We start from the raw sequence: 20,997 nt of genomic DNA, 5'->3' as shown, positions 1-20,997 counted from the left end.
AATTTAAATGAAACAACATGGATCAGGGAACCACTAGATACCAGGGATAATAGGAATAGCATACCTTAAAAGTACTAAAAACACCTTCAGCCTTGTACCATCTCATTTAGCACAGAGTTTTATAGTCATCTGTGCCACCATGCATATAGGGGGATTTAATGGATATAAGAACATTAATACTACAACAAAACAAATTATGAAGGAGGGGGAAAAGGCTTTAATCCATGCACCCTTGCCTCAAGCAATACTGTCATTAAACTGCTGTACTAATTAGTGTGGCAGGGATTTTACCATATAATGAGGATCTTGGGCATTATACAGTGCCTGCAACAATTCATAATTTATGTGGGAAAGAGATGGGACATATATGAGCATATTTCTCATCCAGGGATTGGGCATATCTGAGTATTCCTCTCATCCAGGGATGGAGCATATATGAGTATACCTCTCATCCAGGGATGGGTCATATATGAGTATACCTCTCATCCAGGGAATGGACATATATCAGTATACCTCTCATCCAGTGAGTGGGCATTTATGAGTATACCTCTCATCCAGGGAATGGACATATATGAGTATACCTCTCATCCAGTGAGTGGGCATTTATGAGTATACCGCTCATCCAGGGAATGGACATATATGAGTATCTCTCATCCAGGGATGGGGCATATATGAGTATACAGCTCATTCAGGGGTGAGGCATATATGAGTATACCTCTCATCCAGGGATGGGGCATATATGAGTATACAGCTCATCCAGGGATGGGGCATATTTGAGTATACCTCTTATCCAGGGAATGGACATATATGAGTATACCTCTCATCCAGGGATGAGGCATATATGAGTATACCTCTCATCCAGGGATGGGGCATATATGAGTATACAGCTCATCCAGGGATGAGGCATATATGAGTATATCTCTAATCCAGGGATGGGGCATATATGAGTATACAGCTCATCCAGGGATGAGGCATATATGAGTATACATCTTATCCAGGGATGGGGCATATATGAGTACACAGCTCATCCAAGGATGGGGCATTTATGAGTATACCTCTCATCTAGGGATGGGGAAGATAATAGTATACCTCTCATCCAGGGATGGGGCTTATATGAGTATAACTCTCATCCAAGGATGGGGCTTATATGAATATAACTCTCATCAAGGGATGGGGCAGATATGAGTATACAGCTCATCCAGGGATGGGGCATGCATGAGTTTACCTCTCATTCTTGCTGCCTAAAACATCTAGACAAATCCAGCAATGAATGCTTGAGAGTTTCAGTTTTTGTGTTGCACACACACATGCAGGATAGTGACCACAGGCAAATTGCAATGAGCGTGAGATATGCTTCAGTGGTACACGTGGTTGCAAACAAGTGAAAAAGCAAGTGAATAAGTAAGCTGTAAGGTCTGCTGTTATGTGTGCATAAAAGGAGTTTGGCATAGATATCTTCATGATGTTATTATAAAACTATAACCAGGGAGTTTGGCATAGATATCTTCATGATGTTATTATAAAACTATAACCACATGTGCTTTGTGCTTTAGTTTATAGTTTCATAGTTTCATAGTTTAGTACTAGGCTATCTGCCCTGGGGCATTTGTAAGCCTAGCCATAGTGATGTGGCTTTCGCCACCCCATGAAATGGTACAAAGATGCACAGAATAAATTTAGAATACTGTGCCTCTGTCTAGTAGTGACACAGTGAAGGTCCCCTTATATAATAGAATTAGTTTACTGTGCCCCTGTCTAGTAGTGACACAGATGTGACCCCTGGGGTAAACTTACGAGCTCCCATCCACTCATCAAGATTTCTCTTGAAGAGAGTCAGTGAGGGGCTCTGCCTAACATGAACTGGGATCTTGTTCCAGAGCATGGGAAGCCTCTGGGTTATGAATCTATCCCTCCAGCATGTCCTATTCATACTTGTGCTGAGGTTTAAGTCTTTAGCTCTCGTGGTCCTGATGGATTTGGATTTTTTGAGGTGGAGCATGCCCATCAGTTCCTGATTGGACATGGCCTTGTACGTCAGGCAGAGATCACCTCTGAGCAGGTGGTATGCTACTGAATAGAGCTGGAGTTTCTTTAGTCTGGCAGAATAAGACATATGTTGGAGACCCTTGATCCTCTTGGTGAGGTACTTTTGTGGTCTCTCCAGCTGTTGCAAATGCCAGGTGAGGTACATACCAAATGGGGCATTGTACTCAATCATGGGTCTGATGAGGGAGGAGTATAGGGGTACAATGACATCCTTGGATCTGGATGTGAATCCCTTCATGATAAGGTGTGCAAGGTAGAATGTTTTTCTAACCACTTTGGCAATGTGGGTGTCAAATGAGAGGTCGCTGTCGACTTGGGTCCCTAGGTCTCTGATTACTTTTTCCCTACTCAGTGGGTTGCTGTCTATGTGATAATTTGTGGGTACTTTGTTTTTCCCAAAGGGGATGACTATACATTTTTTGGCATTTAGTTTAAGGCCATGACTCTGACACCAGTTGTCCGTTTCTGTGAGGACTTTTTGTAGGATGTATGTGTCCGCTGGTGTATCGACTATGGCGCCTAGTTTGCAGTCATCTGCGAACTTTGTCAGCCACAACCCTCCCATGTTTGCTTTAACATCTGAGAAATAAATGCCGAACAAGAGGGGTCCCAGGACAGATCCCTGTGGGACACCACTTGTGACTGGCTTTGAGTCTGACATTGCTCCAGTGATTTTAACTTTATGGGTTCTGTCCTTTAGCCAGTTTGCAACCCATCTAGTGACATAAGGGTTTACGTTTAAGCTGTTGAGCTTATCTATGATGCCTGAGTAGGGTATTGTGTCGAAGGCCTTAGCCAAGTCCAGGTAGGCTATATGGACTGCTTTGCCCTCATCAATGGCTCTAGTGACTGTTTCAAAAAAGTCAACCAGGTTCAAAAGGCAGGATCTGCCCTTTACAAAGCCGAACTAGGTGGGGTCAAGTGTCTGTAGGTCCCCAATGTCTCTGTTTAAGAGTTCCATAATGATTCTTTCCATAGCTTTGCAGACCAGGCTGGTTAAGCTTATGGGGCAGTAGTTCCCAGGGTCTGTAGAGGTACCCCCTTTGTGGAGTGGGACCACTGTTGCTGTACGCCAGTGTTCAGGTTCTTATCCTGTAGTAAGGCTAAGGTTAAATAGCATTTTTATGTGCGGGTTTAGCTCCTCTTGGAGTTCACGTAGCATGCAACCCGGGATACCGTCAGGTCCCATTGATGCTGTGTTTTTAGCTTTGTTGAGGGCGGTTCTCACTTGGACATCTGAGATGACAGGGAGATTACATTCAGCTGGGATAAGTATTTCTTCTTTTGGGGGTGAGGGAGGGGAGAAATTTGCACTGAACCTGTCAGCCAGAATGTTGGCAATATCTGTGGGTTCAATGTATTTTTTGTTGTTGTGAACTAACTCTGAGCATATCTGAGGGTTTCCACCTAGGTTTCTAACATAGCTGAAGAATGCTTTGTGGTTATCTTTTGTGTCCTTAGCGATTTTTCTCTCAAAGTTGGCCTTGGATGTTTTTATGAGAGAACATAGTTTTCTGCTAGTGTTGATCAGAGATGTCTTCACTTTATGGGATTTTGCTCTGTCGTGCAGTAGCTTCCTTCTTTTGTTATACAATTTGTTAATGGCTGAGGTCCACCAGACAGGACGCTTGCCTTTGGTGGAGAGGGACTTGGATTTATTTGGGATTGCATGATCCATGCATTCTTGGAGATGTCCATAGAAAGCATTTGTGAAGGATTCAGCATTGTGGGATGTGGTATCCACTGGCCCAGTGGGCTTAAAGGATACCATCTCAGTCTTAAGAAGAGTGAAGTCTGTTTTTGAGAAGTTTTTCACTGTGGTCTTTTGTGCTGGGGGTGGAGGTGGGATATGTATATCCAGGGTGATTAGTTTGTGGTCAGATCTCACTAGTGAGGGGTATACCTCCGGTGTGGAGCATTTTTCCCCATGTTTGTGATGATCAGGTCTAGTATATTATCTCCCCTAGTGGGAGAGGTGACTAGTTGTTCCAGTGCATTTGAATTTATGAATTCCAGGAACCTTTGGGCTAGGGTGTTAGGGCTAGAATAATGTACCCAATCTACATTTGGGTAGTTGAAGTCTCCCAGTATGATGGTATTTTGTGATACATTCATATCCTCCAACATCTTCAGGAAGGCTGAGTGGGGTTCCTGAGATTGGGAGGGTGGTCTGTAACATGCTACCAGTTGTATAGCAGTTTTGCCTATGGTTAATTGCACCTGTATGGTCTCTGATGCTTCATGTGTTGCTACTAACCTGGAGGTGTGGATGTCCTTGATGAATATGGACACTCCCCCTCCCTTTGTGGTTCGGCCCGGGTTTTGGGGCCGAAAAGCATGATATGAGGTGTAGCCTGGTAGCGCTGGGGTGCTCTCAGGAGCCTTGAACCAGGTTTCAGTTACTGCACAGATGTCGATGTTCTCCATACTGAGGAGTGCATCGAGTGCCTGCATCTTGAGATTTAGACTTCTGGCATTGAGCAGCATTACCCTTAGTTTTTTCCATTTTTGTTTTCTAAGGAGGTGGGTTTGTCTTTTGAGCCTTGCCTAAAAAAGGCACTATGGGGGTGGCAAGAGCCTTAGCCAATATCCAGAAGCCCAGTGGTGACAGGTGCAAGCTGTCCCTTGCAAAGCAGCGTGGCTTGTCCAACATGTCATCCCAGGCAGACAGACATTGGATCCCCTTAGAATGACACCAGTACTTGAGCCAATTATTAAAGCTGATCATCTTGTCTTTGTATTGTGGCATCATTCTTGGTGAGGGCAAGATGCTGCCTGGGCTACATAATCAGAGGGCTCCTCTATGTCTCTTTTCATGTAGTCCAGGGAGGTACGTCTCAGGTCATTCACGCCAGCATGGACAATGACGGAGTCATATTTGTACTTGCTTTGGAGTGACCTGAGTGCGTGTGTTATGTGGCGGGTCCTAGCTCCCAATAGGCAGCTCACAGTCACCCTCTCCTTGTTCAGCCTGGTAAGCGGGACATCAGTGTGTCTGACTATAGAGTCACCTATTACTAGTGTATCAGGCATGGTGTTTGGCCTTAAGGGCTGTGATTGATTGACACACTGATTTATTGAAGTATGTGTTGCATTTGTTTTGTTTTGAGGTGGTGGATTTTTGGATATCTGCTTTGGGAGCCTCTGTTGTTTTGATAAGATTTTTATTAGAGCCTCCGAGTATGTCTTTGTGTTTTTACGTGTTTGGTTTGCAGTTGTAGTAGGTCTATGTGGGACTAAGTTTGTTGTGTGTGTGGTTACCATCTCCTCCTGTCTGGTCATGCCAGCCGTGAGTTGAGAGAGTTCAGCCTCCAGTTTGGCTATATAGTTGCATCTCTCACATGTATTTGTGTTTGTTGGGAGGAGGAGAGGGTTGTCTGTGTACATGAGACAATTGTAGCATTGTCTCAAGATACCCAGATTGACCAGCTGAACTGGAGAGGATGCCAGTAATCTACCACTCGACATGCTAGAACAGTATAAGGGAGTGCTGTGCTTTTAAGGGAAGTGGATATTCACAGGGGTGGTAGGTGGATGTAGTGCTTACTTAGTACGAGAGTGCTTACTTAGTAGAGAAGTTTTGAGAACAAGTGCTAGGCTTATATTATAGCATATAGAATACACTAAAATGGTTTTAGAAATATTTGCAAGAGATGTTGAAATTATATCTGACCAGAACTGTGGATGCTTTGTTCTTTGTCATCTATCATTCATAGTGGCAAACAATGGTATTGTTGATTTGGAAGTTTATGCCTTATCTGTTTCTCTCAGTCATGTCTGTCTTACATGGTCACCCATTCTACCCATAATTTATTTTTAATTATATTTTTCTGTTTTTTTCTCAAAACATGTTCTTAGAAATCAAAACTTAATTTAATATAATCCAGTTAACAAACTATCACTTTAAAACACAAGCAGAAATTTGAGTTCGGGAAAATGGATGAAAAAAGAGAAATATCGGTTTCCTCCGAGTCTTTTGCATGAAGAAATACTTCAGGTCAGTGGGTTTTAGGCTGTGAGATGACAGATAATGTGATCATGCCATCTTTGATTCAATCCTTTTGGTTTCTTTTAGAAAGTTGTGTGACTTTGAGCAAGTCTTTTAACCTGACTGTGCTTCTGGGCTTCACCTGAAAAAGTCAGTTGTAATGGTGAGCTTATAAATTTCATGAATGCGTAATCTCAAACTCATAGTGACAGGATTTCTTTTACCATAAACTGTTAACAAATAGTAGTAATTTAACTGGGCTTATTTTGTGAAAATAGAAGTTAAATACCTTTAATCTGCAGTAAATATTAGTGTTATTTCCTACTCTCAGACAGGAATATTGAGACAACCATAAAAGGCAGCACAAACATTTGTTTTATTATTACTATTTTATTATTACAGCTATAACAGCACTTACATTTCAATAATTTTCAGTGCAGCAATAAACTGTCTGCAAATATATCCTGTAGTGCCTGTCTTAACAAAGAATACATACTTTAACAATGTGTTTATACAGCAAAGAAAAGATATTATGCATATGAGATAACCCTAAGGAATGAATGTTCCAATTTATTTATTGCTGTCGCACACTGCTAGGAAATTAAAGGTAATATGAAGATCCAAACTGAAAAGGTCTCATGATAAGTGAACTACTTGGTTAAGTTTCATTTGCATCCCCAGAAACAAGACATAAGTTCCACTTTGACGATGCATTTTGTTCGTAGATGATAGGTAATTACTAGGATAATGACCTCAGAGGGCCTTTTTAAGCATAGTTATGCTTTCCAAAGATGAGAATCAAACCCTGCACTTTGTGTATGTAAGGTAAACAACTTAAATATCGTCACTTCCCAGCTCACTATACCACCTCCCCCAACCCACTGCGGAGTGGTGGTGGGACAGCTCATTATCATGTCCATGAGCTGATAATAGTTCAGCTTCCCTTGAAGGTGAGCAGTTCTGATGCTTTCCATAGGGTGGCCACATATGCCCTAAAAGTAGCTTGATAACTACGACATCCTGGTCACTAGTTCAGACTCAAGAGATTAAAAAAGTAAGGTGAAAAAAGTATAAGACAGTTGCCGTCATACATGGGATAGTCTCCCCTAAAAACTGGAAGAGGCACTTAGCTACAAATTTCCACAGTTTTTGAGAGGCAGGGTAATTCCAAAATTTATATTCCTGGTAGCATTTATGTTGTCACAACCAGTGCAACTGCATTACCCTCAAAACTTTTATCCTAAAAGCACAATGCCCTCTTCACAAAATATAAGAGTTTTCCCATATATATGCAGTTAGTTACTAGTGTGTGTTGGAAATGATAGGTTGCTTGCTCAGATATAATGTAGTCAATCTGACATTAGAGCATTTTGGAACTCTCTGACCATTTCTCTGTCCTTAGAAATTAGAAAGCTATATATCCAAGTTGCAGTCATACTGTTCTGGGGTGTTACTTAGACAGCTACATTGCTTGGGAACATAGTGAACAGTGAAAGAAAACAGAGTTAGCCATAGTTTTCTAAAAGAACAGTTGATGCATAACCTAAGTATTTACAAGAGTTCCTGTAGCTGGTTCTCAACCTCCCCTGTAAATGTCTGTTTAAATGATAGCAAATCCTTGCCATGCTCTGTGTTTTGTGAGATACTATCTAGCCAATACACCCCAGGCTGCCCAAGTACAACTTAACAAGCAGTTCTTAACCCTAAAAAAGAGACACCCTCATAATGGAACAGCAAAACTCCCATTCCTGGGATGGAGAATAGCTTATGTACGATGATTTCAAGGCTTTCTTAGTTACCAGAGATTGAAGAAGCTGTGATGTGTGATGTTTGAGGAGGTATTTCTCAACCAGGCTATGACCCATGTGATAACAGCACCTATGAAAGAACCTTGCAGTGAAGTCCACATACAAGGATTGATTTTGTCTTATGAAAGCAGCCGTGATAGCTTTACGATGTGAGTATAACTTTTCCAATCTAGAAATCCAAGTTATAACAATGATGTTCAGGCCTTGCAGGAATAGTGTTAACATGATTTTGCTAGTTTCCCCTTACAAACATGGAGATAAGGTGTGAAATTTTCATCTGCCATTTATCATTTGGCAAATCCAGGATAACCCTATAGACGTAGAACATTATAAGGGAAGCACACTTTTTTATACTGTCTCCATTCTTTTTACATCAATGTGGGTTTCTTCCACTAGGAAAAACCAGAGGAAGATCTTTTTTTTTGGTCCCCTCAGACCTTACTGATACTGGAAAGGCCCCCAGTGCCCCATGTAGGGACTACCAGCATCTCACTACCCCTTGGACTTGCTCCAGTGTAGCTTGGACCAGTCATGGATTTTAGGGGCATTCTGGGAGATCTGGAATCTGTGCTTTTATATGGCAGTTTCTTTTTCCTGTGCTTTTATATGGCAGTTTCTTTTTTTTTTGTATTAACTCTACCAACTTTTTCCCTTTTCCCCATCTCACACTCAGTGGTTGTATCCAAGGGCAACAAACCTCAATGGACAATGCCTGTCCTTAGGTAGCATCACCAGTAGGCCCCCTGCCCCCAGGACAGGAAAGTTCATACCTCCTTACTGCTCCATCAGTCATCAGAGATTATAATTGAACCTGGGTTGGCTGAACTGTAGTTAAGGCTTTATTCCTTTATGCCACCAGAGCTGTGAAACCAAATGAAAAGGTTATGCCATCTTGCCTTGAAGTTGATATCTGCCATGGTCAGTGTATAGTGGGGTACAAGTAAGCCCAAATATATGGGAGAGAGTGTGCTCCACAATAAGAAGAGGGGTGTCCCAGAGGTTTTAAGGGTATATGCCACAGTGTTGAGAGGAAGAATATCTATTTACTTGTGTTTAACATACTAACTGACAATGATGTAAATTATGCTAAGTAGCAAAGTAACTTATGAGTTTGTCTACAATGTGGTTAAACATTAGGATCAGGTAGTCAGCAGCTAAGACAAGTGCCCCTGTTTTAACACAGTGCATTGACCAAATCTCTAATATCCTATCGCTGTTTGGGTATCCGGTGAGTGATTCAACAGCTAAAATGAATAATGCAGGTGACAGAGGGCAGTTCTGCCTTGTCCCTTTGAATGGGAAAGTGTTATTTGTGAGCAAGGCTGAAGGTGAGACATACAAGGTTTGTACTGCCTTAAGGATTCCCAGAGGGAATGCTATGAGCATAACGTTATACTTCAACTGAAAAAAAAAAGAATGCACTTAACAATACAGTAAGGCAAAAGAGAAAATATGAATGATCAGTGTGTAAGGTTCTGGAGCCCTCTATGTGGGTAGTTTGCCAGCATACATGTGTCTGTCTTCTTCCTGTTGCTCCAGATCAGACAGTAAGTTTTCCAGTGAAATAGTGTTCCAAATGGATTAATCCAGGTCCTGGGATTAAGATAACCTAATTCTGTTGCCCTCATGCCCAGTCTTTAGCTAGCAGAACAGTTAATCTCCTTTCCTTATCTTACAAGTGACAAACTAAAAGATAATTCCACAATTCTTAAGAATGCAAATTATCAGTCTTTATTGGTAAATACAGTATACACATTTCCTCTTACTTTTTAGGTTATAATTTAATTAAGCATTTCAGCCTTACATTTTCTGAAAGATTAAACTGAAGAAAAACCAACATGATCTTACACCCAACTTTCTTTTTCTTGATAATCAACTTGAAAGACTGAAAAGACTGTACTAAGAGCAGACTTGTAAGAGAGCTGATTCATAGTGGACTAAAACTGTCCAAGAAACCTGTGTGGAAGAATGTAGAAAGGACTTTATCCAAAAGTGAGTTTTAAAAATTCTAATCTCAAGCTGATTGGGCTCCTCCTTAGGCATAACAAAACCCAGCAGGATTCTACCATCAGCAACATCCTAAACCTGAAGGAAAACCAAATAAATAGTACCTTCTAAAGCAAATCCTGGAGGTAAACCCCCTTCCCTTGCTGAAGAACCAACTCAAAAAACATCTGTGAAAAACCTTACTAGTCTGAAAACTCATGGGTTCCAGCAAAAATAAAAAAAACTGCAGAAAACATTTTTGCACCACTTTATTCTTTGAAGAGTATGGTACAGCAACATCTTAAACCTATAAAATGTATGCAAGGGCAATCCTGACACCCTTCCAGATTTTTAGATATTGAAAATGGAAGCAATGATTTTGAAAACAAAGATGAGGAGAAGAAAATATAAAAAAAAAAATAACACGGACTTAAGGAACAAGCAGGAATCACAGGACCACCATATTTTGACCAGTTGAAGCAGATACCCATCCAGACACAATAGTTGGAAATGTTTTTTCTGGGAAACGGGGTGCAATATTTATTTATTTATTTATTTATTTATTTATTTATTTATTTATTTCTCATTTGTTAACCAGTTTGGTCCAACTGAGCTCATGTCCATTTTCAGTGGAGACCTGAGGAGAAAATCTCCAAATACTTATACAATAAACCTAACCACCACTCCAAGCATGAATTTTGAACACAAGGGCTCCTGACCACAACTTTTGATGACCAGAGAGATGTGGAAGAAGACAATTGGCAGGATGTTTGCATAGGACTCCAGGAACCTGGACCAGACTTAGGTGCACGCTCTACCAGCATAAGGCAACATGACATGAGGATGACACCACAGAGAGACAGATGACCACCAAACAGAACAACCAGACCCTAACAGGGAGGTATGCAATGGAACAGCATTTGATCCCAACTCCACAAGAGCATCAACAACAGAGGGACAAGTCCTGGAAAGGGGACAGAGAGCTGAGGGATTTGAAGAAATCAATACAACAGAAGGGACCACCAGAACAAACAACAAAATAGGACTAAGGTCTGAAACCATTCAGCAAAAACCTTTGACTCAACTAAAGCAAAATCTTAAGTCAGGGTCTGAGTTTTATACCTTTTAATAGAAGTAACTTGGTAGAAATTGTACTAGATTTTAAACTGCATATGAGGAACTTTAATCTTATTTTGCAATGACAAAAATAAGGAAGGAAGCAACCCTGATAGAAATGACTATAGTAAAAAACTGGAAAAATCCTGGTGACCTTTGCCCCCTGCACACCCCAGCCTGAGTGCATATGACAGCAAATACAAGGCTGATATCCACAGACCCTCAGTAAACCACCTAGGAGGAAGTTTTACATCATTAGTGAACTGATACTGGCTGTTCTAAAAAATCTGAGGAGAGATACGAATCACAGAATCACAAAGGTGGTTAAGGGGGTGGCATCTTAATCACAGCTCCAGCTGATTTATAACTGCAAGATTGAGGCCATGCTTGGTAATAATAGGTTTTACAGTAAATGTGATCTTAATACTGTGAATGTTAGTTATGATAATTTGAAAAAGCAGCTAAGAATGCTGTATGAAGATGATTTACTAGATGCCAAGCATTTTTTACTTTTTGTTCACCCCCACCCAAAAATACCAAGCTTCTTTGGGATTGCAAAACCCCATAAGAATATCTATAATTCTCACTGTAGACCAGAAGAGGCAAATGGTGGTTCCATACCTGAGATAATATCCATCTACCTCGATGCTTAGATCAAATCAATGGCAGAGGTAATCAAGTCTTTTATTTTAGATTCTTTGGATTTTCTAGGTAAAATTTGAGATACTCTGGTCACCTGTTCCAGAATCCTGATCACAACAGATGTAGAAGCCCTTTATATAGTGCGTCCATGCAGCTACTGTATTTAAGCTGTAACAAAGGCATATGGAAAAGGGCAGGAATATATTAACAGGAGGGAGAGAGCTTCCTGAAAGGTTATTTCATCTAAAGGTTTTAGGAAGGTTATTGGATATAATCCTTAGGAACAACGTCTTCATATTCAGCAACAGGTTTTATAAGCAGACTACTGGAATAGGTATGGGGGCAGCCATGGCCCCAAGCCTGGCCAGTGTGGTTCTGGGAAAATGGGAGGAGGAGGCTGTGTACCAAAGCCCCTATTTTGCATCCATGAAATTCTTTGTTAATTTGATGATATTTTTATCATTCAGGACAGGGGATGAAGCCACATTGACTGACTATTACAATCATATCAGTAATCCCATTAGGTTCCTTAGATTCATGGTCTCTCACAGCAAGTCCTTGTTTAGCTTTTTAGATATAACCATATCTAAAAAGACTCTAAACAAATACCTTTCCAATAAGCTGCTCAGAAAACCAACTAGGGTTAATATGCCTCTGCTCAGTAAAAACATGCAATCCTGTAACACCAAAAGAACTGTTATAAAATCTTAGAGGATGAGAATTGGACATGTCTTCAAAGAGCTTAGAGACCTCATCACACATTTAACGAGCTTAGAGACTTCATCACACATTTAATGAGCTTAGAGACTTCATCACAAATCCAATCAGCCTACACCAAGACTTTCTGGTTAGAGAATACAGCAATTGATTACTGAATTCTACCACGGACCCTATCAGAACATTAAAGGAGGTAGAGAACCTCATTTTGAGCCCCCTCCCCCACCTTGGGACACTCCTAGGACTCAAAAGAAGCCAACACCAGGATCCACAAGAGGACTAAATAAAAAGAAGCATGACTGTCACTTTTACAGTGGATTACAGTCACTTTACAGTGAATTACACATCAGCCAGAAAGACCCACAACAGAGTGGGGATTATATACAATAAATAACTGGGAAAAACTCCTGGGACCCCATCCTTGTTTTGTTTTCAAGAGAACCAGGAACATTAGGAATTGGGTTTAGTTTACATTCAGACTGGAGGAGGACAACAGAGGAACTTTCCCCTGTTCCCCTCCCCCACTTTTTGTACTTACTGTAACTACCTGAGCAATAAGGATTACTACTTTTCCCCAGTAATCATGAGAAAAATAACAGCTCCTGTGACAATTGCAACATCTACTTTTGTGATATACCATGCACAATGTAATGGATGCAGTTGTTTTTATGTAGGGAAACTCTGAACAAGTTCAAAATCAAGGTGGCACACCACCTGTCTGACATGAGACTCCAGATGGTCAAAAAACAACTAGTCAAGCACTGCCATGGTATCCCAAATCATGAAGATTTCTACTTCCATATCCTGGACAAGCTCACTATAGGCACACTCAAAGGAAACAAAAATACCATCCTAGAAAAGATAGAGTTAAACTAGTCCAAGCTGGATGCCCACCACCACCCTGATCTGAACTCAAGCATTCAAATAAAAAGTGTGCATGCAGTAGGAAACTGAACCATGAATCATACAGCTAAAAGACCTGTACTGTTTAAACCAGGATTTGGACATAAACTGGTAATTAACTCTAGTTTCTGCTGGTAATATGAAAACACCAATAAAAAAATTGAAACTGTAGACCACTGTGTCTACCTTAGTAAAGCTTAACTGGTGACAAAGTAACACAGGGAAACACACTGTTTATTATCATTTTATTTTTTATATATATATATATTTATATATATATATATATATATATATATATATATATATATATATATATATATATATGGGTCTACTTCATTTCACCTAACTTCCAATTCACTCACTCCCATTTGACTGAGACCAAATGACTGAAATTTCATTTCGCTGACACTTCATTTCACTGACAGTTCATTTGACTGACAAGTATTATTAGCATGAAAATGGAATATGCCCCCTTCCCCACTGTAGTGCGACCCTGGAGTTAGAATATATAGTTGGGGTGTGTGGCCCCCCCACTACTGGGGGTGTGTGTGGGCTAGCCCCCTTTCTTTACTAAGCAATATTATATCAAAACTTAACAATATCATATGAAATGAAGTGGGGCTGCGCCCACACCACCCCAAATATATTCTAACTCCAGGGTAATACTTGTCAGTCAAATGAACTGTCAGTGAAATGAAGTGTCAGTCAAATGAAATTTCAGTGAAATGGGTCAGTGAAATGAAGGTCAGTGAATTGGAAGTTAGGTGAAATGAAGTAGACCCATATATATATATATATATATATATATATATATATATATATATATATATATATATCTATATATATATATATATATATATATATATATATATATATATATATATATATATATATATATATATATATATATATATATATATATATATATATTGTGATTTCAAGATTTGTACACACTTGTTATGAGTTTGAAAATGCTTTTTACCTTGTGGTGTATACAAAATTAAACAGCAATAGTTATTTGAAAATGTTTTCTACTACTCATTTTGAAACTGGGTTTTCTCTTTTTTCATTAGGAGTGAGTAATGGAGGTCAAACACAACACTGATTAAATCAGCCTCTTGCATCACCTAACCGCACCCTGGGCCTCATGGCACCACCCCCCTCTCTCAGGAGATAGGCTAACTGCCCTTCCGTCTGATCTCTCCCAGTTTCCAGACCTTCATCCAGCCAGGTACAGAGTTGTACACCCCTGTTTTGCACTGACTACACTACCCAGAACCTGAAGGGAGGATGAATGTGAACAGAAAAGTCAAACATTCACCACCTGGTGCTGGAGGAGAGGAATAATCTGAAAAGAAGAGTCCTCATTAACTGCTAGACCCAGAACGAGGTTTGCTAGTGAGTACCTCAGACTGAAACATCGTAGACCCATGCCTGGAGACAAAGAACTTTCTCCCTGTCATCATGAATATCCCATAGCAACCAGGTATAGATATTCTAGCCACCTGGCATGCATTTAACATGATTTCTGCAATTTGTAGTACAATGAAAATTTATAACCCAGGATTCCACTCCACACTGCTTTCTTCTTTACACAGTAGGCACAGTGTGCCTATGCTCTAAGAAGATCTGAGAGTCTTATGTTTATTAAAGGTTTTGCATACTTTGTAGCTCAACACTTGGTGGATTTTATTCCATGTACACCAAAAGCCTATACAAAAGGCTCTGAGGTCTCAAACTTACTTGCATTTTTTTACTCCTGCTTGTGCATATTCATGAGTTCTGTAAAAATGAGGACTGTGACTTATTTCCACTGTAACCTATGTTTCTGGAGACATGTATTGTTCAAACCACCTAGTGTGCTTATAAGTGACTAGTTCCCCTGCATAGATCTGTCTTCATCAGGAAGAAGACTATGGACTGGTCACATCAATCATGTATATGAGCCTCTTACAGGCAAGTACTGTGATCCTTTATGCCAAACAAAAAAAGATTATCATTTCATATTGTATTTCAGGAGATATGAACCCTGTAAAATGGACACATTCTCTCATATTACATGCAAAATTAGTATTGATAAGGACAAGTCAGACTGGAAAAACTTGTGTAATAAAGTTTTCATAATTTGGTTCTAGGAATATGAGCCCCACAAAGGCAGACATAGCCTCTCATATTATATGTGACACAAAACACGGTAAGAAAGTTTGGTAATAGCCTTATAAAACCAGACATTTTCAATGATCAAACTAAAAAACAGTTTACAAACCACCCTGTTAGATGGACCTGATGGAGCACACGTGAAAGTGTTGTCTTAAATAAAGTTCTGTAGTGGTAGTTCAAGGTATGCTGTCATTTTTTCTACGTTAAAAATAAAAATAAAAAACTTGTAGCTAAGAATGCGTTACCACAGGCTGCTGAGCTGGTAAACCCTCAGGGGTCTTTTAGGAATACTCAAATAAGGGATTAACCTCCTACAATGAGTTCCCCTGGACCATCCCACCATTGTATGTAATTGCCTTTAAATATCTGACCTGTAATTGCCTTTAAATATCTAGCCGCTTTTCTGCCTTTGGCTAAGATCAAGTGTAGTGCAGAATGCATTGTATTAGAACAAGAACACTCATAACTACTTAACTTAAAAAAACTACTGGAAAATTCAAGAAGGTGTATTTAGTCCTTTCACAGGGAGGGCAGCAGAGAGAAAGAGAGTCTCCTGGATCTGAGAGCTAAAGTGATTTTATCTGGGCTAATGTCTTGTAGTCTGTTTCTTCTTAGTCCTGTCACCCTCTGCGTCACAGGTTGGATACCAGACCTGACTCAAGCTTTTGGGATTAATTCTATTTTCAATAAGCCATGATGCTGAAATGATCTGGATTTAGCTACTGTCTATTATCTAATAACCAATGCCAAGTTAGCTATGATGATAAGAAAAGACAAATGGGAAGGGAGGAGGTGAACACATTCAAGTGATTATCATGCAAATTGTAGGCATGTTCAGATTTATATCTATCTACTCCTATATCAATCTATATCTATCTATCTGAATATATATATATATATATATATATATATATATATATATATATATATATATATATATATATATATATATATATATATATATCTGTTGAGTGTGTAAGCAATAAAACATTATTTCCCTTGAATTTTCTGTGATTCAATATACATTTCCAAGTATGCTGCAGAATGATAATATGTATAGATATCTAATGCTACATTTGAAGTGATCTTTATATTTTCATAAATATAAATAGCTTTTCTGAATGACACATACATATAAAAGTAAATAATATTATTTAAAAAGCAAAGTAAAGCGGCTGCTTAAAAAATGTTTTCTTTGAATATCAGCATGCAATAAAATTGCACATTACTGTCCAATAATATTTCTAGTTCTATTTGTCCTTCCAGAATTCAACATAAGAAATGATCATGAAGACAGAAATATAATCTGGTTTGGTTTGTATAATGACTATAACTAATATCTTGAGAGGTTATGTTGCTTTATCTTTTTGACATATGAATAAACCACATTTAATTTACTAAAACATTTTCTCCTATAATAGATAGTCCCATGTGTAGCACTACAGAACAAAATATGGAATGTTTTTAAAAATGCATTACAATAGCCTCTGTAAAACAGATTACTCACCACATCCCTGACAAGGGGCACAGTTTTCTTTCGCCGTAGATCAGGCATGCTGTCAATCCCATAAAGTGCACTTCCGGGCCTGGAGAAGACAATACAGGACAGACTTTTTATTTTTTAATTTATTAAAAAATTATTAATAACTATCAGTTTGTTTTGTTAAAAAACTATGTATTGCTTTACAAAAAATGAACCACATGCCAGTTAGAAATAATACAGTCTTATAGTAACAAAAGAGAGAGAAGACAAATCCAACAAGGAATTAAATAACTACAGTCACTTAATTCTGTTAAATACTGTATTGACTTAAACGTCTATATTTCTCTGCAGCAGGCAGCTTTGTCACTTAAGTGCATGGTCTAAACTACTCAATAGCTGACTTTGATGCCACGGTATGTAGTAAGATTTAACATTTATGAGAAGTCTCCAATCTCAACAGTGAAGGAAACATATCAAACAACACACACTCACACACACACACACACACACACACACACACACACACACACACACACACACACACACACACACACACACACACACACACACACACACACACACACACACTACCTTGAACACAAACAACAACATTGCAAAGTTAAAAATCACAACCTTTAAACCAACAACTTATATAATGGAGCACAAACAACACAATGATAACGTCTAGGGGCTTTGACCATAGACCCCCTTATTTATGCAGACTTACTCCGCAGCTGCATAACAACAAATGTAAGGGAGAACGGCACTTAAATTCTGTAGTTGACTTAGTAAGAGTTGACAAATGCAACCATTTGTCATGTGAACTTGATAAAATAATCTACAAAAGCACATGTAAACTATGTAAATGTGCCTAAGTCACAAGGGATAATTCAATAAAGGGGTTTGGGTAAAAAATGAAAAAAGAATAAAAGCAAAAGCATTGACAGGCTGCTGATCAATGCCAGCATTCTGAAAATCAACATAATGAAAAAAATAACATTTTAATTTATTATTTGTTTGTTTATTGCCATTTGTTTACTAGGAAAGCCCGACTGGGTAGTAGCCCATTTTCAGCAGAGGCCTGTGGGGAATAGTTCCAAAGTATTATAAAACTTTCTAAGAATAATAATTATACAGACATTAAAAATAATAAAAAATACAAATGCAGTTTAAATAATTATAACAAATTAGACACAGTATGAAAACATTCATTAAGAGTAGCTACAAGCTATATGACAAGGATTTAACAGTCAGAGAAATTATTGCCCATTTATAGAGAAATTAAAGGTACATTAGTATAATACAAACAGGAATTGAAATACAAAGTGAGAGAAGATCAGGCTTATTGTACATTTAGAGATAAAGCCAGAAGAGAGAAACTGATAGAAGTAAGGATGTGAGTGAAGAATGGAAGGGAAGGAGATGTAAGGTATGAATAGGATTTTTCCACGTTTATAGATATACAGTAGTTTATTCTGGTGTTCAGCAAGAACAGAGCCTGCATTGGCTAGCAAGTCTTTCAGAATGGTTTTGTAGGATGGGAGGGGCTACTGACCTGATGAATATAGATAAGGCGTTCCCGGTCTTAGCAACCTGGTATGAGTACAAAGAATGCCCAGCAGATTTGATAGGTTTGTGGACAGGAAGGAGTTTTTAGTCAGTGGATTGTAATGACCAACTTAGAACACAGTTGTGTAGAATGTTATTTAGTGTCAAACAAGCAGATGGATTCTGGATAATTTTATAGGTGGCAAGAAGTTGTGTATATGTTTGTTGATGTGGTAGTTCTAAACAATTTAGGCTTTTTAGTGCTATACAATGGTGGGTTCTGAAACCAGTATTTGCTTCAAATTTAGCAGCTTTGTCGTCGTATTCCTGAAGTTTTGATTTTTGTGATTTTTAAATTTAGTAAGGATGGGAGCACCATAAAGAAGTTTCGGAAGGAGATAAGGAGTGGCAAATATAGCTTTAGTTGTGTCGTTGAGAAAGATTTTGGTTCTATGAAGCATCCCTAGTTCTTGATGAGATGAACACTGAAAATGGAAAATATCAAACCTCACTTCATCGAAATTAAGGTATGTCCTGTTTCTCCATAGCAACACTATAAAAACAGAATGGAGATACTGTACATGTATAAGATAATCCCAAAAGAGAATGTATACCTCAGTGGGTAGCTCTTGTGTAGATGTGGGTGTGGCATGGGTGCTTACCCTCATCTGCAATGTAGTGTAATCTCGGAAGGTGCAGGAGGTTGCCTCCTCCCTGCAAAAGTATTGGACATGATACTTTAGGTTTGCAGTGTTTTGGACGGTGGGGCACGAAGTAGGTGGAGTTTGTGTTTGAGAAGGATTTGCAGCATAGATATGATTTCCCTTGCCTGCAGTTTTTTTCACTATAACAATGGTGCTAAAATGTAAATATCTTTACGTATCTTTGAAGTAGTAGTGCTTTAATTTTACAACGGCATATGAGAACTTCCTCTGTTTTTTAGTTATGGTTTCTTTTTGGGTGACTGAAGGTTCTTTTACTTACTGTGGAAAGTCAAATCATTTAATTGTGAGTGAATTAATTCACCGGGGTTGACTTTGTAACTACGGAGAGGAAGTTCGATTACACGGGAGTTGATGATGTGGGTTTTCGATGAATGGTCTTGATGAAATAGGATTTGATGTTGTGGTATTTTGATATATTGAAGCAGACCCATTTATATAGATATAGACACAGACACACACACACACACACACACACACACACACACACACACACACACACACACACACACACACACACACATGAATTTTGGGGAAATTACTTTGGATGAAATGTTAAACTGAGGTCCCATGTGCTTGAGTTGATAATAGCTCAGCTGGATGATCCAATGGCACCTATCAAAAATAGCATGAGAAGTTTCCTCATGACCTGGCCAAATGTTCCCCAGTAGAATAAATACTACCTCAGGTCTCCCCTGAAAGGAATACACGCACACACACGCGCACACACACACACACACACACACACACACACACACACACACACACACACACACACACACACACACACACACACACACACACACACACACACTTGTTTTAATTAACTTTTTGCTTTTTAGGCATACTAATTTTAAAAATGTTGATTTGATCTGGAAATAGCCTGCATGCACCCGATAGGATCTTACTAAATCATACCTCAGTTTATTAAAAAAACTATGCAGAAAGTACAGTTGTTTAAGTAAACTTACCAATAACAGCAGATGTTTGAATGATAAACAATACAGGTTATTTCCTGCTATGGATATATCTGCTGTCCTGTTAAGGATGCAACAGCTGGCCAACTTCAAAAGTTTACGGGCACCTTCACCATATCCAAACCATTAGACTAAAAAAGAGGCTTGGGTGCCAAGCCTTTCAAAGCTTGCCTGCAGTCAGACATAGGGAGGCTAAAATCCTGGGAGGTCAAACGTAGGACTGTAATACTAAGCATCCACACCCTGTCATAAAGCATACAAAAATAAGGGGGAAGGAGGAGGAAGTGGTTACTGTAGCAATGATCATTTGAACAAATACTGTTTAGGTAATTTTACCTATAAAACTGTACAATGTTAATCATTAGTATCACTACTGCAGTAGCGTAAGCTATATGGGTAGATTACCGAAGCTTAACATGACTAGGAGGTGGAAGAATGATGTAACCAGAACACCTGGAGAATGGTCTTAGCAAAGCCTGTCACAGACCCAAAGAAGGAATTTACTTTATAGTGCTTTGTAAAATTATGCACAAGGGACCAAGTTGCTAATTCTAGAATACTTCTAGATTCCAACACCTTCCAAAAAATCAAAGATGAAGTCAAGGCCCTGTTACAATAGGCCTTGAGTCCTCCTGGAATAGTTTTGTTAGAGTGGGTACAACAAAAGATAATGCCATAAGAATTTGGAAATACAATGTTTTGATATAGATTGCCAATTTTTCTTACCTTCACAAGAAATGAGCAACTGATCAAAAGTTCTGAAAGATTTTCTTCTGTCAAGATAGTAGCTGGGTTGTCTGCAGACATCCAAGGTATGGACTATAATTTCATTCTCATTTTAGGTTGTTGAAAGAAGACAGACAGACTGACAGCTTGGCTTAAGGTAAACAATAGACACCTC

At 39.0% G+C, this 20,997-nt stretch overlaps 1 protein-coding gene across 1 annotated transcript in view; it reads right to left on the bottom strand.

The window, feature by feature from the left end:
• Positions 1 to 20,997, bottom strand: part of UNC13C (unc-13 homolog C) — a 4,920,764-nt gene that overhangs the window by 3,591,224 nt on the left and 1,308,543 nt on the right. The window contains exon 4 of the mRNA XM_044078941.1: positions 16,874 to 16,952. Within this exon, the coding sequence (XP_043934876.1) occupies positions 16,874 to 16,952 (79 nt within the window). The remainder of the gene's footprint in view (positions 1 to 16,873; positions 16,953 to 20,997) is intronic.

The sequence above is a fragment of the Protopterus annectens genome, chromosome 7.part1 (genome assembly GCF_019279795.1).
Source record: "Protopterus annectens isolate FY-2018-M chromosome 7.part1, PAN1.0, whole genome shotgun sequence".
Classification (NCBI taxonomy): Eukaryota; Metazoa; Chordata; order Ceratodontiformes; family Protopteridae; genus Protopterus; species Protopterus annectens.
This window is presented reverse-complemented; position numbering and strand designations above follow the sequence as displayed.